General features: G+C 40.9%; 3 protein-coding genes across 3 annotated transcripts in view; all 3 read left to right on the forward strand.

Moving 5' to 3' along the window:
- The window catches only part of LOC141752673 (protein NLRC3-like), a 782294-nt gene that overhangs the window by 322283 nt on the left and 439159 nt on the right, over positions 1-20852 (forward strand). Inside the window, exons 15-17 of the mRNA XM_074610793.1 lie at positions 14124-14240; positions 15313-15503; positions 16991-18854. Coding sequence (XP_074466894.1) covers positions 14124-14240; positions 15313-15503; positions 16991-18854 — 2172 coding nt within the window. The remainder of the gene's footprint in view (positions 1-14123; positions 14241-15312; positions 15504-16990; positions 18855-20852) is intronic.
- On the forward strand, positions 375-7177 carry LOC141752524 (protein phosphatase 1G-like). Its single transcript, XM_074610526.1, has 9 exons — positions 375-390; positions 520-678; positions 804-985; positions 1087-1227; positions 1963-2065; positions 3146-3277; positions 3487-3616; positions 3821-3920; positions 5248-7177. Exons 1-9 carry the CDS (start codon positions 375-377, stop codon positions 5452-5454), a joined length of 1170 nt encoding a protein of 389 aa, XP_074466627.1. The 3' UTR covers positions 5455-7177.
- Positions 8756-9357, forward strand: LOC141752699 (protein MIS12 homolog). The gene has a single exon (XM_074610838.1). It carries the CDS (start codon positions 8878-8880, stop codon positions 9340-9342), a length of 465 nt encoding a protein of 154 aa, XP_074466939.1. The 5' UTR covers positions 8756-8877; the 3' UTR covers positions 9343-9357.

Consider the following 20852-nt stretch of genomic DNA (forward strand, 5'->3'; position numbering starts at 1 on the left):
ATTATTACATTTATTATATACAATATTATATTTACTTTACCTTACATTTTTGTGTGATATATGTGTGACCTTGCAATATGGGCTCTGTTGAATATTTACTGTTACAGTTGTGGTTAATAAATACATTTCATTCACTAATGTCTACATGTCTCATTAATAAATTAATAATTTATAGTCTCTAATTGAAGTAATTAAGTAATTGCAATTTAAATGTTACACATAGGAAGAAAACTCTAATATAATTGGTTAATAGCTTTAAGTGAGTCAAGAACTTGATATAACCAGACTAGTCTAATCTAATGATAATCAGAAGAAGTAAATAACAAACTAAGACTCACATTTCTTGATTCCCAAATAGCTCATTATCTTTGACAATGTATCACAGACTTTGTACCAAGTGGGATTCGAACCTGCTCCAGATAATTATTCTTAAATATTCAGGAGAAAACTGCTGGACCAGAGCGGCGTTTTCAGCACCCTGGACAGCGTTAATAAGTCTGCAATTCCATTGGCTGTCAGTGTATGCCACCTATACGCGACTTGCCGAAGGTGGGAAAGGACTGAAGGAGGGCGCAAATGGAGAGTTGGAGGAGAGCAATGGGAAGGCAAAGAAAGGAGCGGCATCTGGGTCTAAACTGCGAGCCTGTCGGCGAACAGCAGGTGAAGGCAGTGGTGCAGGTACGGAGCTGGGATTTGGGAATCTTTAACAATTCAATGTTTTATCTTCATGAGCACATACAAAACTAATCATGCTAAGAATGCTTATCATGTCATATAATGTTGCCCTCGTTTTACCTCTACAGCAGCTGACTGTGGAGAGTCAGGAAGCTCCAATGGAGAAGAAAAGGCTGGTAAGGCAGAGGGAGACGCAGGTCCGTCCTGCTCCTCTCTGTCCTCCAAGACTGCAGGAGATTCCAAGTCCAGGTTTTTTGACGACAGTGAGGAATCTGAGGAGGGAGAGGAGGAGGAGGGCAGTGATGAAGAGGTGAGAGCAGGACACCAGAATAAGCTGTCTTATGTGGCTATCAAAGCTCACTCACTGATGACTTGAAATCGTAACTTTTTTCTTTTTTTCTTTTTTATTAGGATGGTAGCGAAGAGGAAGAGGGTGACAGCAGTGAGATGGAAGAAGAGGAGGATACAGAGGAAGGAGAGGAAGACTCTGAGGATGAAGAAGAAGAAGAAGAGGAGGAAATGTGCCTTCCTGGAATGGACGGCAAGGAGGAGGTGTGTACAAAGGACATGTCTGATTGAAACTTATGCAACGGACAAATCAACAGTACAACTGATACAGATTCCTACATGCAGCACAATGTATCGTGCTCATATAGGCTGCCTTCACTCCTTAATTACCTTTTTAGCTGTCGAGTTGAAAGATGAATTGCAGTGCAGATATCTTGAGGGTGGAGCTGAAGATATGATCGTTTCAACAACATGATTCGGTGTGATATTTAGGTTCATCAAAGTTGTCGATTTGTTGTCATAGTCTTGGCTCTATCAGTACCTCCCTGATACAACAAGTTGACATTGATCACCTACTGATGACTTGTACCACTTTAGCTTAAGACAAGTCTTGTAACGTGACAAAGCATTGTCATATGCTAATATTCATTGGTGGAATTAGTCATATTGAAACCATTTTTACTTGTCACTTTTGAGAGCTGGCCAAGTTAGCAGTAGTTTGTTTTTAGCCATTTAAAGAGCTGCGCTGTAATTTCCAGCTAACAGGCTGCAGTGTGTTGGATAGTCTCATTGCAGCAGAAGCCAAGTTTAGTGATTTGTGATGACATTGTGTAAATGAAAGAAGCTTTGGTGGCTGCCTGGAATTCTTTTCTCTGCAGAAAATTGTCTGGAAGCTTTTAAGAAGTTCATTTCAGTCCTGGTGTGAAATAACTTTTAGAAAGATTATTCAGATTGTTAGTTTAACAGTGAGTCACATCTTCCATGTTCATGTATTCGCAGCCTGGCTCAGACAGCGGCACCACAGCTGTTGTGGCTCTGATCCGAGGAAAACAGCTGATCGTGGCCAATGCTGGAGACTCTCGCTGCGTGGTGTCTGAGCGCGGTAGGTCCAAACCATCTTGTGCCTATTTACCTTGATATATGTGTGATATTATAGAATAATTGTGAATCATTTAAACTCTGGTACCCCCCTCAGTACCAAGAGAGTATATCATTGTATGTTTTTAGCTCTGCTCTTTCAGGAATTAGTATGCTGATATATTAAACATGCTGATTATAATATCACTTCATGCCATTAAAAAGCAGCAGTATGTTACAGTATTGCACCTAAGCAACCTGGGAGCAGGGTTATTATAGTAAACTAAAACAAAAATAAGCAGTGAAAAATATTGTTACTAAACTGAAACTCGATAAATCTATATCCTTAAAGGAAATAATACAAATGTAGATAAATTATTTTCATTGTTAGTTTTTTAGCTATAATGTATCACTACCGAATAAAGGATGTCTCATTACATTGAACGAGAACAGATGTGACATTCCAGGAGATGGCACTATCACGCAATCGCGTTGCCCTAAAGTAGCGTGAAGATTAAGGATTAAACATTATGGCCATTCCTACACAGTTCTCCAACCATGTGTTTTGTATATGTAGCTACATACTTCTGAGACATTATAGCTGGCCCTAACAAAACAAACTAAAGCTGAACCTTTCTGAAAAACTGAAACTAAACTTAAACTAGCAGCACATTCAAGAAAACTAATTAAAACTAAACTAAAATTAAATCGTAAAGTCAAAATTAAAATAACATAAAAAATAATTGAAAATTCAAAAGCTATTATAACCCTGCCTGGCAGTGCATGCTGTGAACAAGATTGAACACCCCCTTTATTATAAGCACAGCATATGATAATGTCACTTGAAAGCCTAAAATCTGATTAAATGTTGGCATTATTCATTTGAAGAGGTTTTATCATGACTGTCAAATTCATTATTGCAAAAATACCCAACTTTCTTTCCACAGTCGTGTGATATACTGTAGTTGTTTTACTGGGCAGCTGTGAAAAGTCAGTGTTTGGCTCTTGCATGGTTGCCACTGAACCGCATAGTGGCAGATCTTCTTAATGAAAGGCTTTGCAGTAATGTATTAAATGTAAGAGCTCCATTCCTGTGTTGCTGTAGGCAAAGCTGTCGACATGTCGTATGACCACAAGCCAGAGGACGAGGTGGAACTGGCTCGCATTAAAAACGCTGGAGGGAAAGTGACCATGGATGGACGGGTCAACGGTGGATTGAACCTCTCCAGAGCTATCGGTATGGCTGACTTTGTGTGTGACTTTTACGTTAGTCTTTAGATTAGCACTCATTTATTGCACCACAATTAAACCCAATAGCAGCTTGTGGTCAGTAATAATTATTTTCTGTTTTGGGTTCAAATTGTCAATCTAAAATGTTTGCATACTCTCTGAAATGGCCACCTCCTGTAAGCAGAGTGAGTTTCTAACTTGGACTCTGACTCTCAGGTGACCACTTTTATAAGAGGAACAAGGCTCTGCCTCCAGAGGAGCAGATGATCTCTTCGATGCCAGACGTCAAAGTTCTGACTCTTGACGGGGACCACGACTTCATGGTCATTGCCTGCGACGGCATCTGGTGAGTTTGACTGGTCATTGACCGTTTATCCCTGTAATTGATTTTTCATTAGGATTCATGATTAACTGTAGATTGAAATTTGAAAGAATTTTCATTTTCATATGTCAGTTATGATGTTACTGTACGTGAGGTTGTTTTTTCCTTTTTGATTCATCATATACTTGTTTTTTTTACTTGTTGTTATCTGTTCCCATATGTGTGCAGGAATGTGTTGAGCAGTCAGGAGGTGGTGGACTTCATCAGTGAGAGGATCAAACCAGACCAGAGTGGCAAAGTCAAAGCCCTCTCATCCATAGTGGAAGAGGTGAGAGAGGCCTTCTGTCACACTCTTAATACTTGTACATAACACCACTCCCAAACCAGCCCCTCCTCTGTCTACTAGCAGTACCTGCCAGGCAGTGAATCCTCATTCGCAATAAGAGGGAGGATGATGGGACATTGGCTTAAAAGATGTTAAAGTACTTAATCAGTCACTTAGATTTGATTTGTAACTGTTGTGTAGTCATTATGCTATCTAGCTTGTATCCTTAGGGGGGCTATTCACATGTTCAAAAACGTGTGGAAAACGCCAGCTGTGCCGCTTTCATTCTTATCCAAGGTGCTTGGAGGTTGCGCTCCCGTCACGCCTGCCGTTACTAAGCAGCCAAAACCTGTGCGCTAACGATCCACTCGTACAGCAGGAGTAAGAATAAAGCCTCATCCACACTGGTAAAGTCAGGAGCGCGTGGCGGCTGACCTGTTTTTTTATTTCGGCGCCTTTGTTAACATGTTAGAGCAGCCACACTGCCCGCGTGAGACGTGCGTCTCAGCTGCGTCTCTTCTAGATATTCGAGGTGTCGCCTATTTTTGACGCGAGCGGAGCACGGCTCACAGCAACAACACAGTGAAAGTGATTTATTGACTGTATATTAACGTCATATCAGCTACATTAATACAGTTTCAATGTCTAGACATCTGTAGAATATGTCACGGACAGTGAAGGTGATCTATTGACTGTACATTGACATCATCAGCAACATTACTACAGTTTTGATGTCTATCTGTAGAATATCTTACGGAGATGAAAAAAGTAAAGACTTATTTTTAAATCAACACTTCCTGCTTTCATTTCAAAATAAAAGCCCTCAAGCGTTTTTTCTGTGGACAGAATCCCTGCATTTGTTACTTCAACACAATGCTTTTTTTCTGAAATATGTGCCGGACAGTGTTGTAGAACATGCAGTGACTTGGAGAGCTCCATGAATGAATATAGTATGGGGTTTTAATTGTTGATTATTACTATTATTGACAAATTACCACACCTTTCTTAACCTTTCTCTGTCTAAAATAAATATAAATGACATTTAGAATGAAATGAAATGGCCATTATGAAATGCAAACTCTATATAGAAAGAAAGGGCTGACAGCAGCAGCAGAAACGCAGCTGACACACAGCGTGTGAATCACGCAGCCGCCACGCGCTCCTGACGTTCGCAGTATTGATGAGGCGTTACATAACGACATTTCTAAAATCATACAGTATATGCCCAGCTTTAGTTGACTCCCAAACATTGAACATGGTACCTCACGTTTTTCATGAATAAATATGTTTATGCATCTTTAATTTCAAATCCTGTATGTCCTCCTGATAGCTGTTGGACCACTGTTTGGCCCCCGACACATCTGGAGACGGGACAGGCTGCGACAACATGACCTGCATCATCATCACCCTCCGGGCACACCCGTCCCCTGCTCAGTCAGACGACAAGAAGAAGAGGAAGCACGGGGAGGAGGCGGCGGCAGGAGCAGCCGAGCCGGAGAAGAACGGAAACGACAGCAAAAAAGCTAAAAGCGACTAAAGGCAAAGAGAAACTGTCCACGAGGGAGCAGAAGGTCCCAGGCTACCGCAGTTACACCAGAGACACATTCTGTTCAAAATGTAATCCTTACCTTCACAAACATCAATTCACCCTAAAACAGAAATTACAATTGCTATACGTATGCTCAAAGATCGGCTGAACTTAAGTCATCAGTATAGTTTTTGTCCTTTGTTTTAGGCCCATTCTCACTTTAACACCCCTCCAGTTGTTTCTTTTATTTGGTCTCGGTGGAAAGAAGCTGGACACACGTTTACTTCTTCAATTCAGAAGAGTCAGACTCGCAGGCATGGTGATAGCACGTCATTTTCCAAGTATTTCTAACTAGAAGGAAGATGCCAGACATGCACTGCACTCGGTTATTGTTAAGATTGTTTCCCACTTGGCAGTTTGACAGTTTTGTTTAAGTGGAAGTTTGAGGATAGCCCTCGTTGTCGCCTGTGTCGTTCACATTTTACAGTGTGACACATGCATTTTCATTGCAGTTTTGCAATATAAATGTGCAAGTTACTTTTCCAATATGAAACAGCACAATGCTCTTGTGTTGTGCCCAAATTACATGGCATTCATTGTTTCTCAAAGTGCCATAAAAACCATGAATTCCTTTTTATAGGCACCAAATTAACTGTACCCAGAGAAGGGACCTGAAATGGCTGCTGTTAGATTTGCATTGTGTAAAGGTAACAGTAGGAGCGAGTGATTGAATGAGAGGATATTATTGTCTTTTGCAGCCTAAATTGAAGCTTCAAGATGCAGCAAGAGTGTGCGTTCACTAGGCCAGCGTGGCACTGAATGTGTTGCTTCCCTGTTTCAGGGAGCAAGAGGGACTGAAGGATTTAGGGTACTAGTCCAGTTGCTCTTGTTTGCCATTTTATATAACCCCCTCTTTAGCACCCATTCACAAGTGAGAATTATTTTTCAGTCTTGCTGGTCACAGAACAGCCCAATCACCAACAATACAGCACCATCATTTTGCCTTTTTTCCATTCCTGCTTTGCGTCTTGTCTTGATCAAAATCTGTAAATTTCCAGACGAAGAAAAGATGCCAGGGTGTTGTGAGCTAGTGTACTTTTCATCTGTAAGATCTGATAGCAGGGAAACAGGCAGAGATGTTCGTTGCCTTTTACGTCTCTGTGTCCATCCAGAGACAGACCGGCCCTCCACACACAGCTCGTCCTCAACCCCATTTACTCTGCCTGTCTGTCCCGTTTCTATTATAACACATTTTTAAGACCATCTCTAGGACATGTGTTTTAAGTAAAAAGTATTTCCACTCAAATGTTTATTATTACGTATAATTTCGTTCTTGATGAATCAGTTATTTTTTTTTTTATCATAACATTTTTGTGAGCACACTCTGAAAACGCCCTGACGCTGGTCTGTGGAGAGGATGCACAAAGTTACTTTTTGAGTGGAAATACAATTTGAAGTTAAGAGCACCGAGACAGTATAGCTGTTCAGAATATTTGTTTTGTCTTTATTTGCAGAAGCCTCATTTAAACCACGTTGTGTGACTGTAAGTTTGTTTCTAGTGTACTATCTTGTCACCATGCCCTTTTTTCTGTATATAGTTTTTCAATACTTGTAATTGAAGAAAAAGAAAATTTCTTTTTCTTTGTAATTGTGAGTCAATGTGACATTTTTGGTGCTTACTCTTTTGACACCAGTATGTAAGTACATACAAATACATTTTTTTAAATAATGAGATGACTGTATTCTTGTGTTTCTTTAAAAACAACCAGTGCTGCTTCTGTTTTTTAATCTGAGGTTTCAGAGAAGTCTTTAATTTTAAAATTCTGCTCTTAGATATGTCTATTTAATGGAAGTGAGTCATGTTTTTCCACTGCCAGTCAGACAATCTTGGGCTCAATCAGAATGAAGTATCCTGTTTGAACATACAGTAGGTATCAGTTTGAAGTCATCAATATTTTTTAATGATTATTATGATTATTGAACATCTAATTACATGATTTCTTCAACTTGCGATTTTTAGATGGTAGCAGGCTCAGTTTTAAAGCTAAAGTGAAGATACTGGTATATGAAACCCTGAGGAATCCATTGGTACCAACCATGTCATACTAGCTTGTCGGGAAGGAGGCTAAATAACGCTCTAAAATTACACTAAGTTTTGGTGAGGAAAAACTGGCATGGCCATTTTCATAGGGGTCCCTTGACCTCTGACCTCAAGATATGTGAATGAAAACGGGTTCTATGGGTAACAAGTCTCCCCTTTACAGACATGCCCACTTTATGATAATCACATGCAGTTTGGGGCAAGTCATAGTCAAGTCAACACACTGACACACTGACAGCTGTTGTTGCCTGTTGGGCTGCAGTTTGCCATGTTATGATTTGAGCATATTTTTATACTAAATGCAGTACCTGTGAGGGTTTCTGGATCAATATCTGTCTTTGTTTTGTGTTATATATATATATACGTATATATATATGTATATATATATCTATATATACATATACAGATATATATATACGTATATATACACGTATATATATGTATATATACGTGTATATATATACATATATATATATATATATATATATGTATATATATATACATAAAGCAAGCATATTTGTCCACTCCCATGTTGATAAGAGTATTAAATGTCCCATATTGTAAAAAGTGAGATTTTCAGGTCTTTTACATTATAAAGCAGATTTAAGTGCTATATAGATACTGTTTAACTAACAAAACTCAATATATACCGAGAAATACACACAGCGCGTATTCAGAAATTGTGCGTTTGAAACAAGCCGTTATGATTTCTGTCCACTTGTGATGTCACGAATGTACAATATTTAGACCATTACACGGTTTTAAACGTACACATTCTAAATGTGTCACAGTTTATTTCCTGTTGCAGTGTATGTGAATGACATCAGCTGCCAGGACCCAAACATGGATCCAAACTGTTGCCTAGCAACGCAATTCCGTTGAAATGCACTAAAACGGAGCATTTCAGACAGAGGGTAAATACAGGCATATTCAGGCTGACAGTATGAGGAAAATAATGTGTTTTTTGCTCATGACAGCATGTAAACATGTTCTAGTAGAAACACAAAATACAAGTATGAACCTGAAAATGAGCATGACATGGGACCTTTAAATACTTGACAAATCTCCCCTTAGGGTACATTTCGAACAGATAAAAAAAGGTGATTAATTTGTTATTAATCATAATTAACAATGGAAAATCGTGATTAAATATTTGAATAGTTTTATTATATATAATGATTTGCAGCATCTACTGTACATGTAGACTGTGGAGCCACACCGTGGTTCTCCTGCAGGACGCAGTGCCACCACAGACCAGCAGGTGGCGGTAGGGCAGCATCTCGTTGTCTGCAAAAAAACATCACACGAAGAAGAAACGTCATCGCTTCAACATGGAGCGGGAAACCCGGGAGGAGATGTTAGAGATGTTAGAGATGGAGGCAGGAGGTGAAGACGGTCTCTCTCCGGCCTCTCTGAAGCTCTACGAGGCGCAGTTCTTCGGCTTCACTCCGCAGACATGCATGCTGCGGGTCTACAGCGCCTTCCAGGACTGTCTGTACGAAATCCTACTCGTGGTGGAGAAGGTGTGTGTGAGGCAGCTCGGCAGAGGAGAGTCTACCGGAGCCGGTACCGAGGAGGAGCTGCTCCGGTCCCAGGCCAGAGAGTGCAGCCGGAAGCTGCAGCAGTTCCTGGAGGAGCGGTTCAAGCAGATGTCGGAGCGGATGGAGGCTCTGCTGGCGGACCGCTGCTTCTCCATACCGACTAATGTCCTGCTGCCAGAGGACCAGACGCACAGGAACTACACCCAACACACACAGGTGGGTGGAGGAGTGTTTCAATACAGCTCACCATTATGAGATACATTCATACACACTTGATGAGATTAGAGTCTGAAAAGCCAGTTTCATTTAGCCTGTATAACCTTACTAACTAAACAACTAACCAAATATTTGGAGTAAAAGACATAACAAAGAGTCTTTATGACACACACACATACATATGTATGTGTATATATATATACACACATACATATGTACCGGACATTGTGCAAAATCAATTTTGGGTTTGATGTGAAATTAGAAGTAACGCTAACTATCAGTTCATACTGCATAATTAATTGGGCTAATTAATAATGTCGGAGTTTGGTTTGTGAAGAGTATGTATTTGCTAACAATGTAATTCTCATTCCTCTTCTATAATAATTCACCATTTATATATGACACCTCTGACTAATAAGAATTAATTCAACACATTTAATAAAGTCACATCTGGAGCGAGAACATCGGGGAAGTCATCAATAGAAATGTCAGAATGATAATAAAACGTACAGTGAAATGTCCTCATTGTGTAAATAATAAAATGTGTGACGGCTGAATTCCATTTAGATTCCTCATTCTCAGGCTCCTGGTATTGTTCATACTTACTGGGACACAGAACAGAGCAATCGTTAATGTTATTAGTGACACCTGTGCTTTTAGTACAATGACGAGTCAAAATGTCTGCTGTGAAAAAGGCCTGTGAGCAATTTATTGGTTTAAATTGACATATAAAGTTGTTTTTTCGTCACTGGAGACTTGTTCCATCAGGACAGTAAGTTTTAGTAATTCTTATCATTTCTTAGAAATGGCATATGATAAATTCTATACTTCTAATTATTGTTTTTATTGATTATTTTAAGCATACTGAGTTCCCTTTATATGAAATGTACCATGTAAAGACTGACCTTTTGTTATTTGTAACAGCAGGGGGCAGCATCTGCATATCATTTATTGTAACATAGTGGGAGTCATGTCTTTGATTTAAAGGTCACCTATTATGCAAAATGCACTTTTCCATGTCTTTTAAACATCAATATCTGTCCCCAGTGTGTCTACAGGCCACCATAGTATCATAAAAGACCATCCTCTCTCTTTTTCTCCTCCTCCGTTTGTCCGGAAATGGGTGCAGAAAAAAAATTCGCTTTTTTCCTTGTATCCTGACGTCATTAGGGAATGCAAGTCACGTGAGGGTTTCCTGGTCGAACCAGAGAGAACCTTCAGTAGCTGACCCCGCCCCACAGCGCGTCACTGTCTCTCCTCCTCAACCGAACTTGAGCAAAGTAGCTCCTACAGTTAGTCTGCAAGAACCAGCAGAACAGGCTTCATGTACTCCCATCATCTAAATATAACATGTTCTTTCACAAAGGCTTTATGTAATTACACTGTTTCAACAGATGATATTTATATATTATATATATTTGATGTCATGCATGTAGCAGATTACAGGTAGTAAATAGTGACTTGTAAGCAACACAACACATTTCTGTTTCACAGTCAAACTTTATTTGAGTAGACAGATGACAATATTAATTATTCACAGCATTTGTAATCATCTCACCTGTTAGTTAGTTATGTTAACATGGTACAGGAGAAAGTCTTCAGCTCTGGTAAACTATGGTAAGCTAAGCTCCGGTGGTCTGTAGTCATGGTAACACAGAGACAGCTACTACTGTAAATAATATACCATTACTCTGATCTTCCATACATTTATCTTTTAGCAGAAATAATGAACTGACTACTGTTTCACATCTTCTATTTTCCACCCTGATGGTCGCTGTGTTTACACACCGTGTCATAGCGGTAGCATGTAGCTAACCCGTTAGCATGTAGCTACATGCTAACGGGTTAGCTACATGCTACCGGGTTAGCTTTGTATCTCCATGTAAACAGAGCCATCTGCTCTCAGCTATCTGCTCTCCTCTGGGATGATTCTGTCGGTCATTTCTCACAGATGGATCTGTAAAGACAGACGTAAAACAGAGTGTATGTTTACGGTTTACAGAGTTGATGCATGAGGTAAACACTGAGTTAACTAACAGAGCTATAAATAGTATTATTTACCTGAGAGAAACCGTCAGGAAAACCTGGAATCTGGACCGCAGATGTTCATCATGTGTCGCCGATTTCTGATCAGATTCCTCCGGTAACGTGCGCTGGGTGAAGTTTCTGGTTTATAAACTTTAAAGTGGTTTATAAACTTTATTCTAGCTGCTATCTCTCCACTCGTCATGATCATCTTCTCAGTCAGGCTAGGCGTTATCTGTTGAGACTGTTTCTTTAGTCAATCTGTAACTTGATAGTGTGACACTGAAATATAAATACATCATTGTTAAAGTTACTCATTAACGATAAGCTTCTACTAACTCTGAAATACTGACGTGTGAAATTCAATAAACTAGTAACTTAAACATTTGACTAGTAGAGAATTTGGGATTATATTTCTAAATCCAGGTTGCTGGATATTACTGATGTCTTTTCTCTTTTTGAAAAAATAAAAAAAGCTGAAACATGAAATAGTGGAAGAAACATACAAATATAACTAATAAGAAAATGATATAATACATTTCAAAATGTAGGTTCTTGTTCTAATTGAGCAAGGAAGATGTGTCATTTCTGGCTACTGTGTTTAGATCATGAAAAAGACTTGCAACTCAGAAATGATTTTATTGTGCAACAGAGATTATATTTTTTCTTCCAGATGTTCAGAAAAATCTTAGAGATATAATTCTGAAAAAACAACTATAAAAGCACATTAGTATTTAACTAAACTGATTTATTGACATAATTTAAACATAAAAATGAGATAACATCGGACCAAAACTACTTTTAATTCAACCTGTTCAAGACAAAAGATATTCTTATAAACACACCGTGTTAAAAAGATGATTAGTGTGAGCAACACACACACACACACACACACGCACACACACACACACATACACACACACACACTCGTAGGTAAACTCTGAGGTCAAAGGTTTCCTGTAAATGGAGAGATGAGGTACCCTGAGGGAGTGCTACTGAACTAGTTGTGTCTTGTAAAAGGATTCTATTACGTTACAGAATTTAGGTCCAAATCCAAACTGTACATACGTAAGACTTTAAACAGGCTCATGAACGGGGAGGGAACTATGACAGGGATTTCCTGTAAATGGAGAAAGGAGGAACCACACTGATCCTGTGATCCAGGCTCATGAGAAAACAGGAAGGAAACCAGAAAGTGGAAGTGTTCAGTTCAGTTAGTTTTTCCAGACTCCATTATGAGAAGAGGACCGAGGGCTGACGACTGAAGACTGAAGCAGGGTGAGTGTTAATCCAACATGTTATTATGTTACTGTTAAAGTCTCTGAGTCAGTTTCCTCCCTGTGGACTGTAGAGGAGAGAAATGTTAGAATGAACTCAACAGTTTGATTCTTCTGTGAACACAAAGTCATGACTGGCTGAATAATCCTCATTAAAGCTGCTGTAAGACAAGAAAACAAGCAGAGAGGTAAAGAGAAGTGACCAGGTGGAGCGCTGGCTGCTTTATTATACTGTATACTGTGTGTGTGTGTGTGTGTGTGTGTGTGTGTTGGAAAGGCTATTGACTGTTGTAACAGCGCCCTCTTGTGGCAGAATGTGAAGCTGCGCTATTGAGCACATGGAGCTGCGCACTCAGTAATTAAGAGAGAGAGTGAGAGGCAGAGCCAGAAGCAGTTGAACAGAGAGAGTGGTGTGATTTGTGTGGGTCTCTGATGAAAAGAGAGTAAATGCAGCTATTTCCCACTGAACAGGACTTTGAATGAGACTTTGGGTTTATGTGTTTGGGGCTGTTTTACAGATGCTGAGCTAATCTGTCCATACTAATGCCGTTAGCTGCTCTTTTCTAGTATACTGTTAGATGTAGATAATGTTGGCATTTTGCTATATATGTTTAAAGTTGTACTGCAACTTAAAGCAGCAGTAAGTATAATGTCTTCCTTTATATATCTCTACCTGATTTAATGTAGTAATAATAGTAATAAGCCATTTAAGTTGAATATAACTGGTTAATTTAATAATTATAATGTGGCATTTTCTTATGTTCTTGTTATAGACCACACATTCAAGATCACACCTTGTTCAAATGGAAACCTGTAAGCCTGTGTGAGGAATACTGTGCTGTTATGTGAAAGACTATTCAGTAAAAGGAGGAATCAACCCTATAAGAGCGTCCTGAGTGTTCTTGCCGACACACCAAGGCTACATCGCTACCTGCAACCAACACCTATACAGTCCTGAAGAAATACCTATTCAATAGTGTGTGTGTGTGTGTGTGTGCGTGTGTGTGTGTGTGTGTGTGTGTGTTACTTCCTGTTCTCTCAGTCTCGCCTGTGACTCTTCCTTTCCTGTTTAACCTCTCAGGCTGACTTCAGATCAGAAGATGGGTAATTATATCCGGTCCTTAAATCATCCTCCAGACTTCAGTAATGAACCTGGACCCTCAGAGTCAAAGTAAGAAAGCTGCTACTAACTCATTTATAGGACTCATTTGTAGTTTCCTCTGACAATACCATGTTTTCTGTTGATTTTGTGTTTGTATATTCAAATTTCTACACAAATGTATGTGCCAACTACAATTTAACAGACTTCATCAAATAACCTCTTCCTCTTAGTGTCTGTGACAGCTGTCAGTCAGCTAGAGAAGATGTAATCTAATCTAAGAAAACAGCTACAAACCTTTAAAGCTCGTTATTGTTGACAGCAGCAGTAGTTTGTGTGTTTAGAGAGACCTTAATGACCTAAAAGAGAATTCATCAAGGATTCATGTGATGTGAATAAAATCATGTTGGTGTTTGCAGAGTTCAGTCCAGACAGAGAGCAGAGTCTCCAGTACCCAGCTGTCTGTCTATGAAGAGTGACTGGTCCATGTGGAGACCTATAGTCTTCAGTGATGAACCTGGACCCTCAGAGTCAAAGTAAGAGACTGTTTCTACTGTAAGCTGACCTGATGGATGATGATGCATTGAGGATGAAGACTAAATGTTCTGCTAACAGATTTATATTCTGATGCAGAACTATTAGTGCAGATACTGTTTCAACCTCAGATGGATCTTAGTCTGGGTTTTAGAGCAACAAACTACTGATTGTATTTCTGTAACAAAACACCTGAGAACCTCCATTTCACAATTTACATTTCAAGAAAATATTCATATTTCTGCCCGAACGTTGAAGTCTCTGTAAAGATTTACAACTATTCACAATCTGAAAGAATGAGCTTCAAATGTGTAATTCATTTTCTCACATTTGTCCTCAAAATACTGTGTTGGTTTGACTTCTCCTAAAATCATCTTTTTTGAAGTGGGGTTGTACGTATACTCCCGTGTTCTGGGAAGTAAAATTACTGCTTTAGTGAATGGAGTCTGGTGGCTTTGAAGAGAACAATATAACAGCTACAGTTCCCCGTCACGGCCACGGAGACGGGACCCCTCTGGAGGACGGACCCGTCTGGAGGGCGGACTCCTCTGAAACCCAACAGGCAACAACAGCTGTCAGTGTGTCAGTGTGCTGACTTGACTATGACTTGCCCCAAACTGCATGTGATGATCATAAAGTGGGCATGTCTGTAAAGGGGAGACTCGTGGGTACCCATAGAACCCATTTACATTCACTGATCTGGAGGTCAGAGCATTCTTCCCAACAAGCTAGCATGACCTGGTTGGTACCGATGGGTTCATCAGGTTCTCTAGTTTCACATGTTACCAGGATCTTCACTCTAGCTTTAAAACTGAGCCGCTACAACCTCTGAAAGACAGAATAGCGTCCGTCGGAGTGTTAAGAGGTTAATAAGACAGCCAGATGGTAAATTCAGCTCATTAGTGTTGTTGAAAGCAGGAGAGTTGAAATAAAGGAACACTGTCATCACAGACTGAATGCTGAGTTCAAACAGAAAAGTAGCAACACTTTAACTGTTCCCTGAGACCATCTGAGCTTTGAGACAGTGTCGTCCAATCAACAAAGCATTTTAGTTATAAAGACATGTCTTCACAGGAAGAGGAGTGATGTCTCTGTGGAGGAGCAGCCGTCCTGCTGTGCTTTGTGTCAGGACGTCCTGAAGGATCCAGTCTCTACCAGCTGTGGACACTGGTTCTGCAGACAGTGCATCACCTCATACTGGGACCAGTCTGCTTCATCAGGAGACTCCTCCTGTCCCCAGTGTGGTCAGACCAGCACTGTACAAAGTAAGACTCTACATCTGTCTGCTGACGTCTCCATGTCTGAAAACACTATTTGTTCTTTTAATACATGAAAGTCATAAAAGTCTCACCAGGTCCTGCGAGGACACTAGGGGACGCGCTGCTCCACTCAACTGGCCGTTCAAGCCATAGACATATATACATACGCCAACGTTGACGTACGGTCCAGAGGTCAATGCGGCGTCTATGTATATATGTCTATGGGTCAAGCGGTGACGTGGAATGCACCTGATTGGTTCCTGGTTTTCTGCTCGCCGTTTCAAACAGGAAACAACATGGCGGCCTGCTCATAAACTTTCTGTTATTCCGTCTAAACAATCCACCAAAATCTACTTCTGAAAACATTTGAAGCCAGATCTAGGCGATGCCTCTGCTGAATCTGGTTTTATTTCAGAACTAGATCTCCTAGTTTGACAGCTTGACAGTTTTGTGAGGCGGCGCGTCGCGCTGGACGGGCTCATGTGATTAAAGGACTGTTCCCGCCTTTTCATTTTGAAAGAGCAACGGCCAATGAGGAAACTCCGACACTCGGCCGACCAATCGTGTAACTTCATCCCTCATTCAGTGACAGACTTCTGCGGTTGTAGGGCTGCTGGCCCTCTGCAGTCCAGCCTTGAAGACAGAGACAACAAGAGAGACAGCACGAGCTAGAGGACGATCAGTAGAAGAGAGACAGAGAGACGTAGCGTGACGCTGTTGTGAATGAGAGAAAGAAATGTTATTTTCTGATTGTTTCACGGCGTTAACGTTCTAAAGCAGAAATAAACAACCCTCAAATACTCAACATGATTTACTGTGGAGACGGACGCTTTTAGTTTCACTTTCCTCCTCTGCATTCATTACATCCAACGTGCAGCAGTAAATGTCGTCACAGTGAGATAAAACCTAACGTTTATTTTTTTCCAGCGTGTTTTTTAGATGAAACGGGCGACACACTGAACGGCAGACTGCAGAGTGTGTTTACCGCTGCGACCACCAACATCCCTCGTCACATGTCATGTTGCTTTTTCATACATCAGAGGACTAATTTGCTGAATCTTCACAGGTCTTTAGACCGTACTGGAAACACAGACAACAGTGGACTGAAGGAACCTTTCAGGTCCTTAAAAGTAGGACTAAAAAGTCCCAGGAACTTTTGGTGGAAACCTGGCTTTTGTTAATAAAAACAGGTCCACACAACGAGATATGAACATATTCTGCATTATTTGATGAGTGGATGAGTTTTAAATATTACAGGGAGGAAGGAACAGCCACAGTGAGCTGTTTAGATGAAGAGCTGCAGACGGACAGCTGAGGCTCCGCCTCCTCTGCTGTCAATCAAACATGTACACCGACTGATGCTTCCACTAAAACTGGACTGTTTAACCTCTACTTCTTTTTATTTACTTTATATTGATCACTTCAATATTGGCAATGGAAATAATAAGCAGATGTTCTTTATTTAGTCTCAAACTGTTTCCCTTCTCTTTCAGCAGATAGAGGTCTGCAGGAGGTTGTAGATGAACATAAGATCAGTCTGAAGAAGAGATGTGAACGTGTGACTGAAGGAACTGATGAAACAGGAAGTGGGACCCTCCTCAACAGGATCTACACTGAGCTCTACATCACAGAGGGACAGAGTGAAGAGGTTAATACCCAACATGAGGTGAGGCAGCTTGAGACAGCTTCCAAGAAGAAGACCCTGCATGACGCTCCAATCAAGTGCCACGACATCTTTAAAGCCTTACCTGACCAACAGGGACACATCAGAGTCGTTCTGACGAACGGCGTTGCTGGCGTTGGAAAAACCTTCTCAGTGCAGAAGTTCACTCTGGACTGGGCAGAGGGCTTGGAGAACCAAGATGTCAGTTTGGTGGTTCTGCTTTCGTTCAGGGAGCTGAACTTTATCAGAGATGAGCAGTACAGTCTTCTCATGCTGCTCCATGTTTTCCATCCAACATTACAGAAGGTCACAGCAGAGAAGCTCGCTGTCTGTAAAGTTCTGTTCATCTTTGACGGCCTGGATGAAAGCAGACTTTCACTGGATTTCAAGAACAACGAGGTTGTGTCTGATGTCACCCAGAAGTCATCAGTCAACGTGCTGTTGACAAACCTCATCCAGGGGAATCTGCTTCCCTCAGCTCTCGTCTGGATAACTTCCCGACCTGCAGCAGCCAATCAGATCCCTCCTGCATGTGTTGACAGGGTAACAGAAGTACGAGGCTTCACTGACGCCCAGAAGGAGGAGTACTTCAGGAGGAGAGTCAGTGATGAAGAGCTGTCCAGCAGAATCATCTCACACATCAAGATATCCAGGAGCCTCCACATCATGTGTCTAATCCCAGTCTTCTGCTGGATCACTGCTACAGTTCTGGACCACATGTTGACTACAGACCAGAGAGGAGAGCTGCCCAAGACCCTGACTGACATGTACTCACACTTCCTGTTGGTTCAGACAAAGAGGAAGAAGCAGAAGTACGGTAAGGGACGTAAGACGAGTCCACAGGAGCTGACGGAGGCTGACAGGGAAGTTCTTCTGAAGCTGGGGAGGCTGGCGTTTGAACATCTGGAGAAAGGAAACATCATGTTCTACCAAGAAGACCTGGAGCGGTGTGGTCTGGATGTCACAGAGGCCTCGGTGTACTCAGGAGTTTGTACAGAGATCTTCAAAAGAGAGTGTGTGATCTTCCAGAAAACAGTCTACTGCTTTGTTCACCTGAGCATTCAGGAGTTTCTGGCTGCAGTCTACATGTTCCACTGTTACACAAACAGGAACACAGAGGTACTGAAGGACTTCCTGGGAGAAGGATATGTTCATTCAACCCTGGATGACTTCCTGAAGAGAGCCATGGAGAAATCCCTTGAAAGTAAAAATGGCCACCTGGACCTGTTTGTTCGCTTCCTTCATGGCCTCTCTCTGAAGTCCAACCAGAAGCTCTTAGGAGGTCTGCTGGGTTGGACAAAGAGCAGTTCAGGATTCATCCAGAGAATCATCGACAACCAGAAGCTCTTAAGAGGTCTGCTGGGTCGGACAGACAACAGTCCAGAAATCATCCAGAGAATCATCAACAACCTGAAGGAGATGAACACGTATGATAACTCTCCTGACAGAAGCATCAACATCTTCCACTGTCTGATGGAGATGAACGACCACTCGGTACATCAGGAGATCCAAGAGTTCCTGAAGTCAGAGAACAGATCAGAGAAGGAACTCTCTGAGATCCACTGCTCAGCTCTGGCCTACATGCTGCAGATGTCAGAGGAGGTTCTGGATGAGTTGGACCTGAAGAAGTACAACACAACAGATCAGGGACGACAGAGACTGATTCCAGCTGTGAGGAACTGCAGAAAAGCTGTGTAAGTCCAGATGTGATTAACTTTATAGATCAGTGTAGATTAGTAGTTTAGTTCTTCAAATATACACACTATAAATTATTGTTAAAATATAATATTCTTATAAGTGTTCCACGTGTTTATTACATAAATATGTCAGTTGTATTTTGTCACAGATGTTCTTGAGCTGTTTCAAATGTTGAGTTAAAATGTTTCAGTACTTTGTGTTTCTAGCTGTCAAGTTAATGAACACTTATTCTATTTATTTAGAATAATTGTTACATTTTACAGTTTTTTCTGATTTATGTTTTTGGGTGATGGAGACGACATGTGAACCTGGTAAAACAAATGAAAAGAACAAAAGATCAGCTGTCTGGTGGAGCGCTGGGTCTAACCGGTGTAACGGCAGCAACAGAACGTTTGCTGATCCGGCGGGGAGTCGGGGCGGTCCTGGGATCAGAGTCCTGGTGCTGGGGTTCGCTTTCAATAGGCCTTGCACCACATTACACCTTACCTCGTGTGTTTTTGGGCTCATCTCTTTCGTTGGCTTCAAATCCAAACTGTTGCCATGTTGCCGCAGTTTTAGTTTTCTTTGAGACCAGCTCTGCCATGTCTCGTCTCATCACCCCAAAAAACACATGAACTTCCTAGTAAACAAACCTCTTCTTGTTTATACACCAACATAACATCATAATATTACGTTAATCACGTTGTCATATTGCAAATACAGGCTGGATTTAGCACTGTGTCTCTGTCGGCACAGGTTGTTGATGTCTGCTGCTTTTTAGTTTGCCAGAACGTGTCATAATGACAAATGTCGTTCTGCCGGTTAGCATTAAATCAAACCGGTTCAAGCTCGTACACCGGACAGGACCAGACCGGACCGGCAAAACCTAAAATCGACCCAACTCTAGCATTAGCCACCGTAAACTACTGGTCATACGAGACAAAGCTTGTCGTTGTAAAACCCCTGAGTGTGTTGAATCGAGCAATGGTGCATTTTATTGCTCATGAATTCAAGTTGTGTTCCATCATCATGTTTTTAAGTCTTTCCTTTTATTCTGTTCCTCACAGAAGGAAACTCAGGTGTTTCTCTCTCTTGTTGTTGTAGAGAAGAGTAGTAACAGGAAATACACAGCTTCCACCAATAACAGCGGTCTGATGAATAATGTATCTAATTATATGAATGTTTAATTATGTACAGGTCTAATATTATTATGCGATTTGTTTCATTTCTCTACCGTTTGGCAGCAGTCACTGAATTTTCCCATTTATGGACGTGAACCTGACAGCAGCAGGTAGCTAGCAAAGAGAGGTCATCTTTATCAACTGTATTATTATTACTTATTCACTGAGTTTTAAAAATGCTTTTCTAATCAATAAGGCCTCATGCTAACTTTGTGGAGACAGACCTGGGATCAGATCACACTGACAGACTGGACATTATGGAAGCCTCAATGTAACTACATGTTCTCTCTCTTCATCTGCAAGATTAAAGAAAAACAAAGATTAAAAGTCTGCAGGTTTGAGAGAGAGTGATGAGAATTATTGTTTCATGTCAAACAGTGAGATAAGATTAGCTGAACCACTGATGTGAGGAGCAAATGTTAATCAAAGAAGTATATATCAAACTGTTTAGTCACCAAATGCATGAAGTAAATATAAACTGTCCTCTTTCATAATAACATATTTTGTAATCTTTGTGTCATCACAGACTTTCTGGCTGTGAACTCTCAGATACTCACTATGAAGTGGTGGCCTCAGCTCTGAAGTCCAACCCCTCCCATCTGAGAGAGCTGGACCTGGATAACAACGACTTTCTGAAGGATTCAGGAGTGAAGCTGTCTGCTGGACTTGAGAGTCCAAACTGTAGACTGGAGATTCTGAGGTCAGTTCACTGACTGTAGTTTATGTAGTTTGTAGACACTCTCTCTGCACTGGCTCTGCTCCAGATGGCTCTAGAGAGGGACATTCATGTTTTCACGTCGGCCACTGTAGCTCTCCAACACGCTTGGCACACAG

This window comes from Sebastes fasciatus, chromosome 16, assembly GCF_043250625.1.
Source record: "Sebastes fasciatus isolate fSebFas1 chromosome 16, fSebFas1.pri, whole genome shotgun sequence".
NCBI lineage: Eukaryota > Metazoa > Chordata > Actinopteri > Perciformes > Sebastidae > Sebastes > Sebastes fasciatus.

Excerpts from the sequence above, each read along its gene's own strand:
- LOC141752524 (XM_074610526.1), top strand. Across the intron at positions 2,066-3,145 it reads CTGCGTGGTGTCTGAGCGCG|GCAAAGCTGTCGACATGTCG; the intron begins GTAGGTCCAAAC and ends GTGTTGCTGTAG. Across the intron at positions 3,617-3,820 it reads ATTGCCTGCGACGGCATCTG|GAATGTGTTGAGCAGTCAGG; the intron begins GTGAGTTTGACT and ends ATATGTGTGCAG.
- LOC141752699 (XM_074610838.1), top strand. The coding sequence starts at position 8,878 with ATGGAGCGGGAAACCCGGGAGGAGATGTTAGAGATGTTAGAGATGGAG.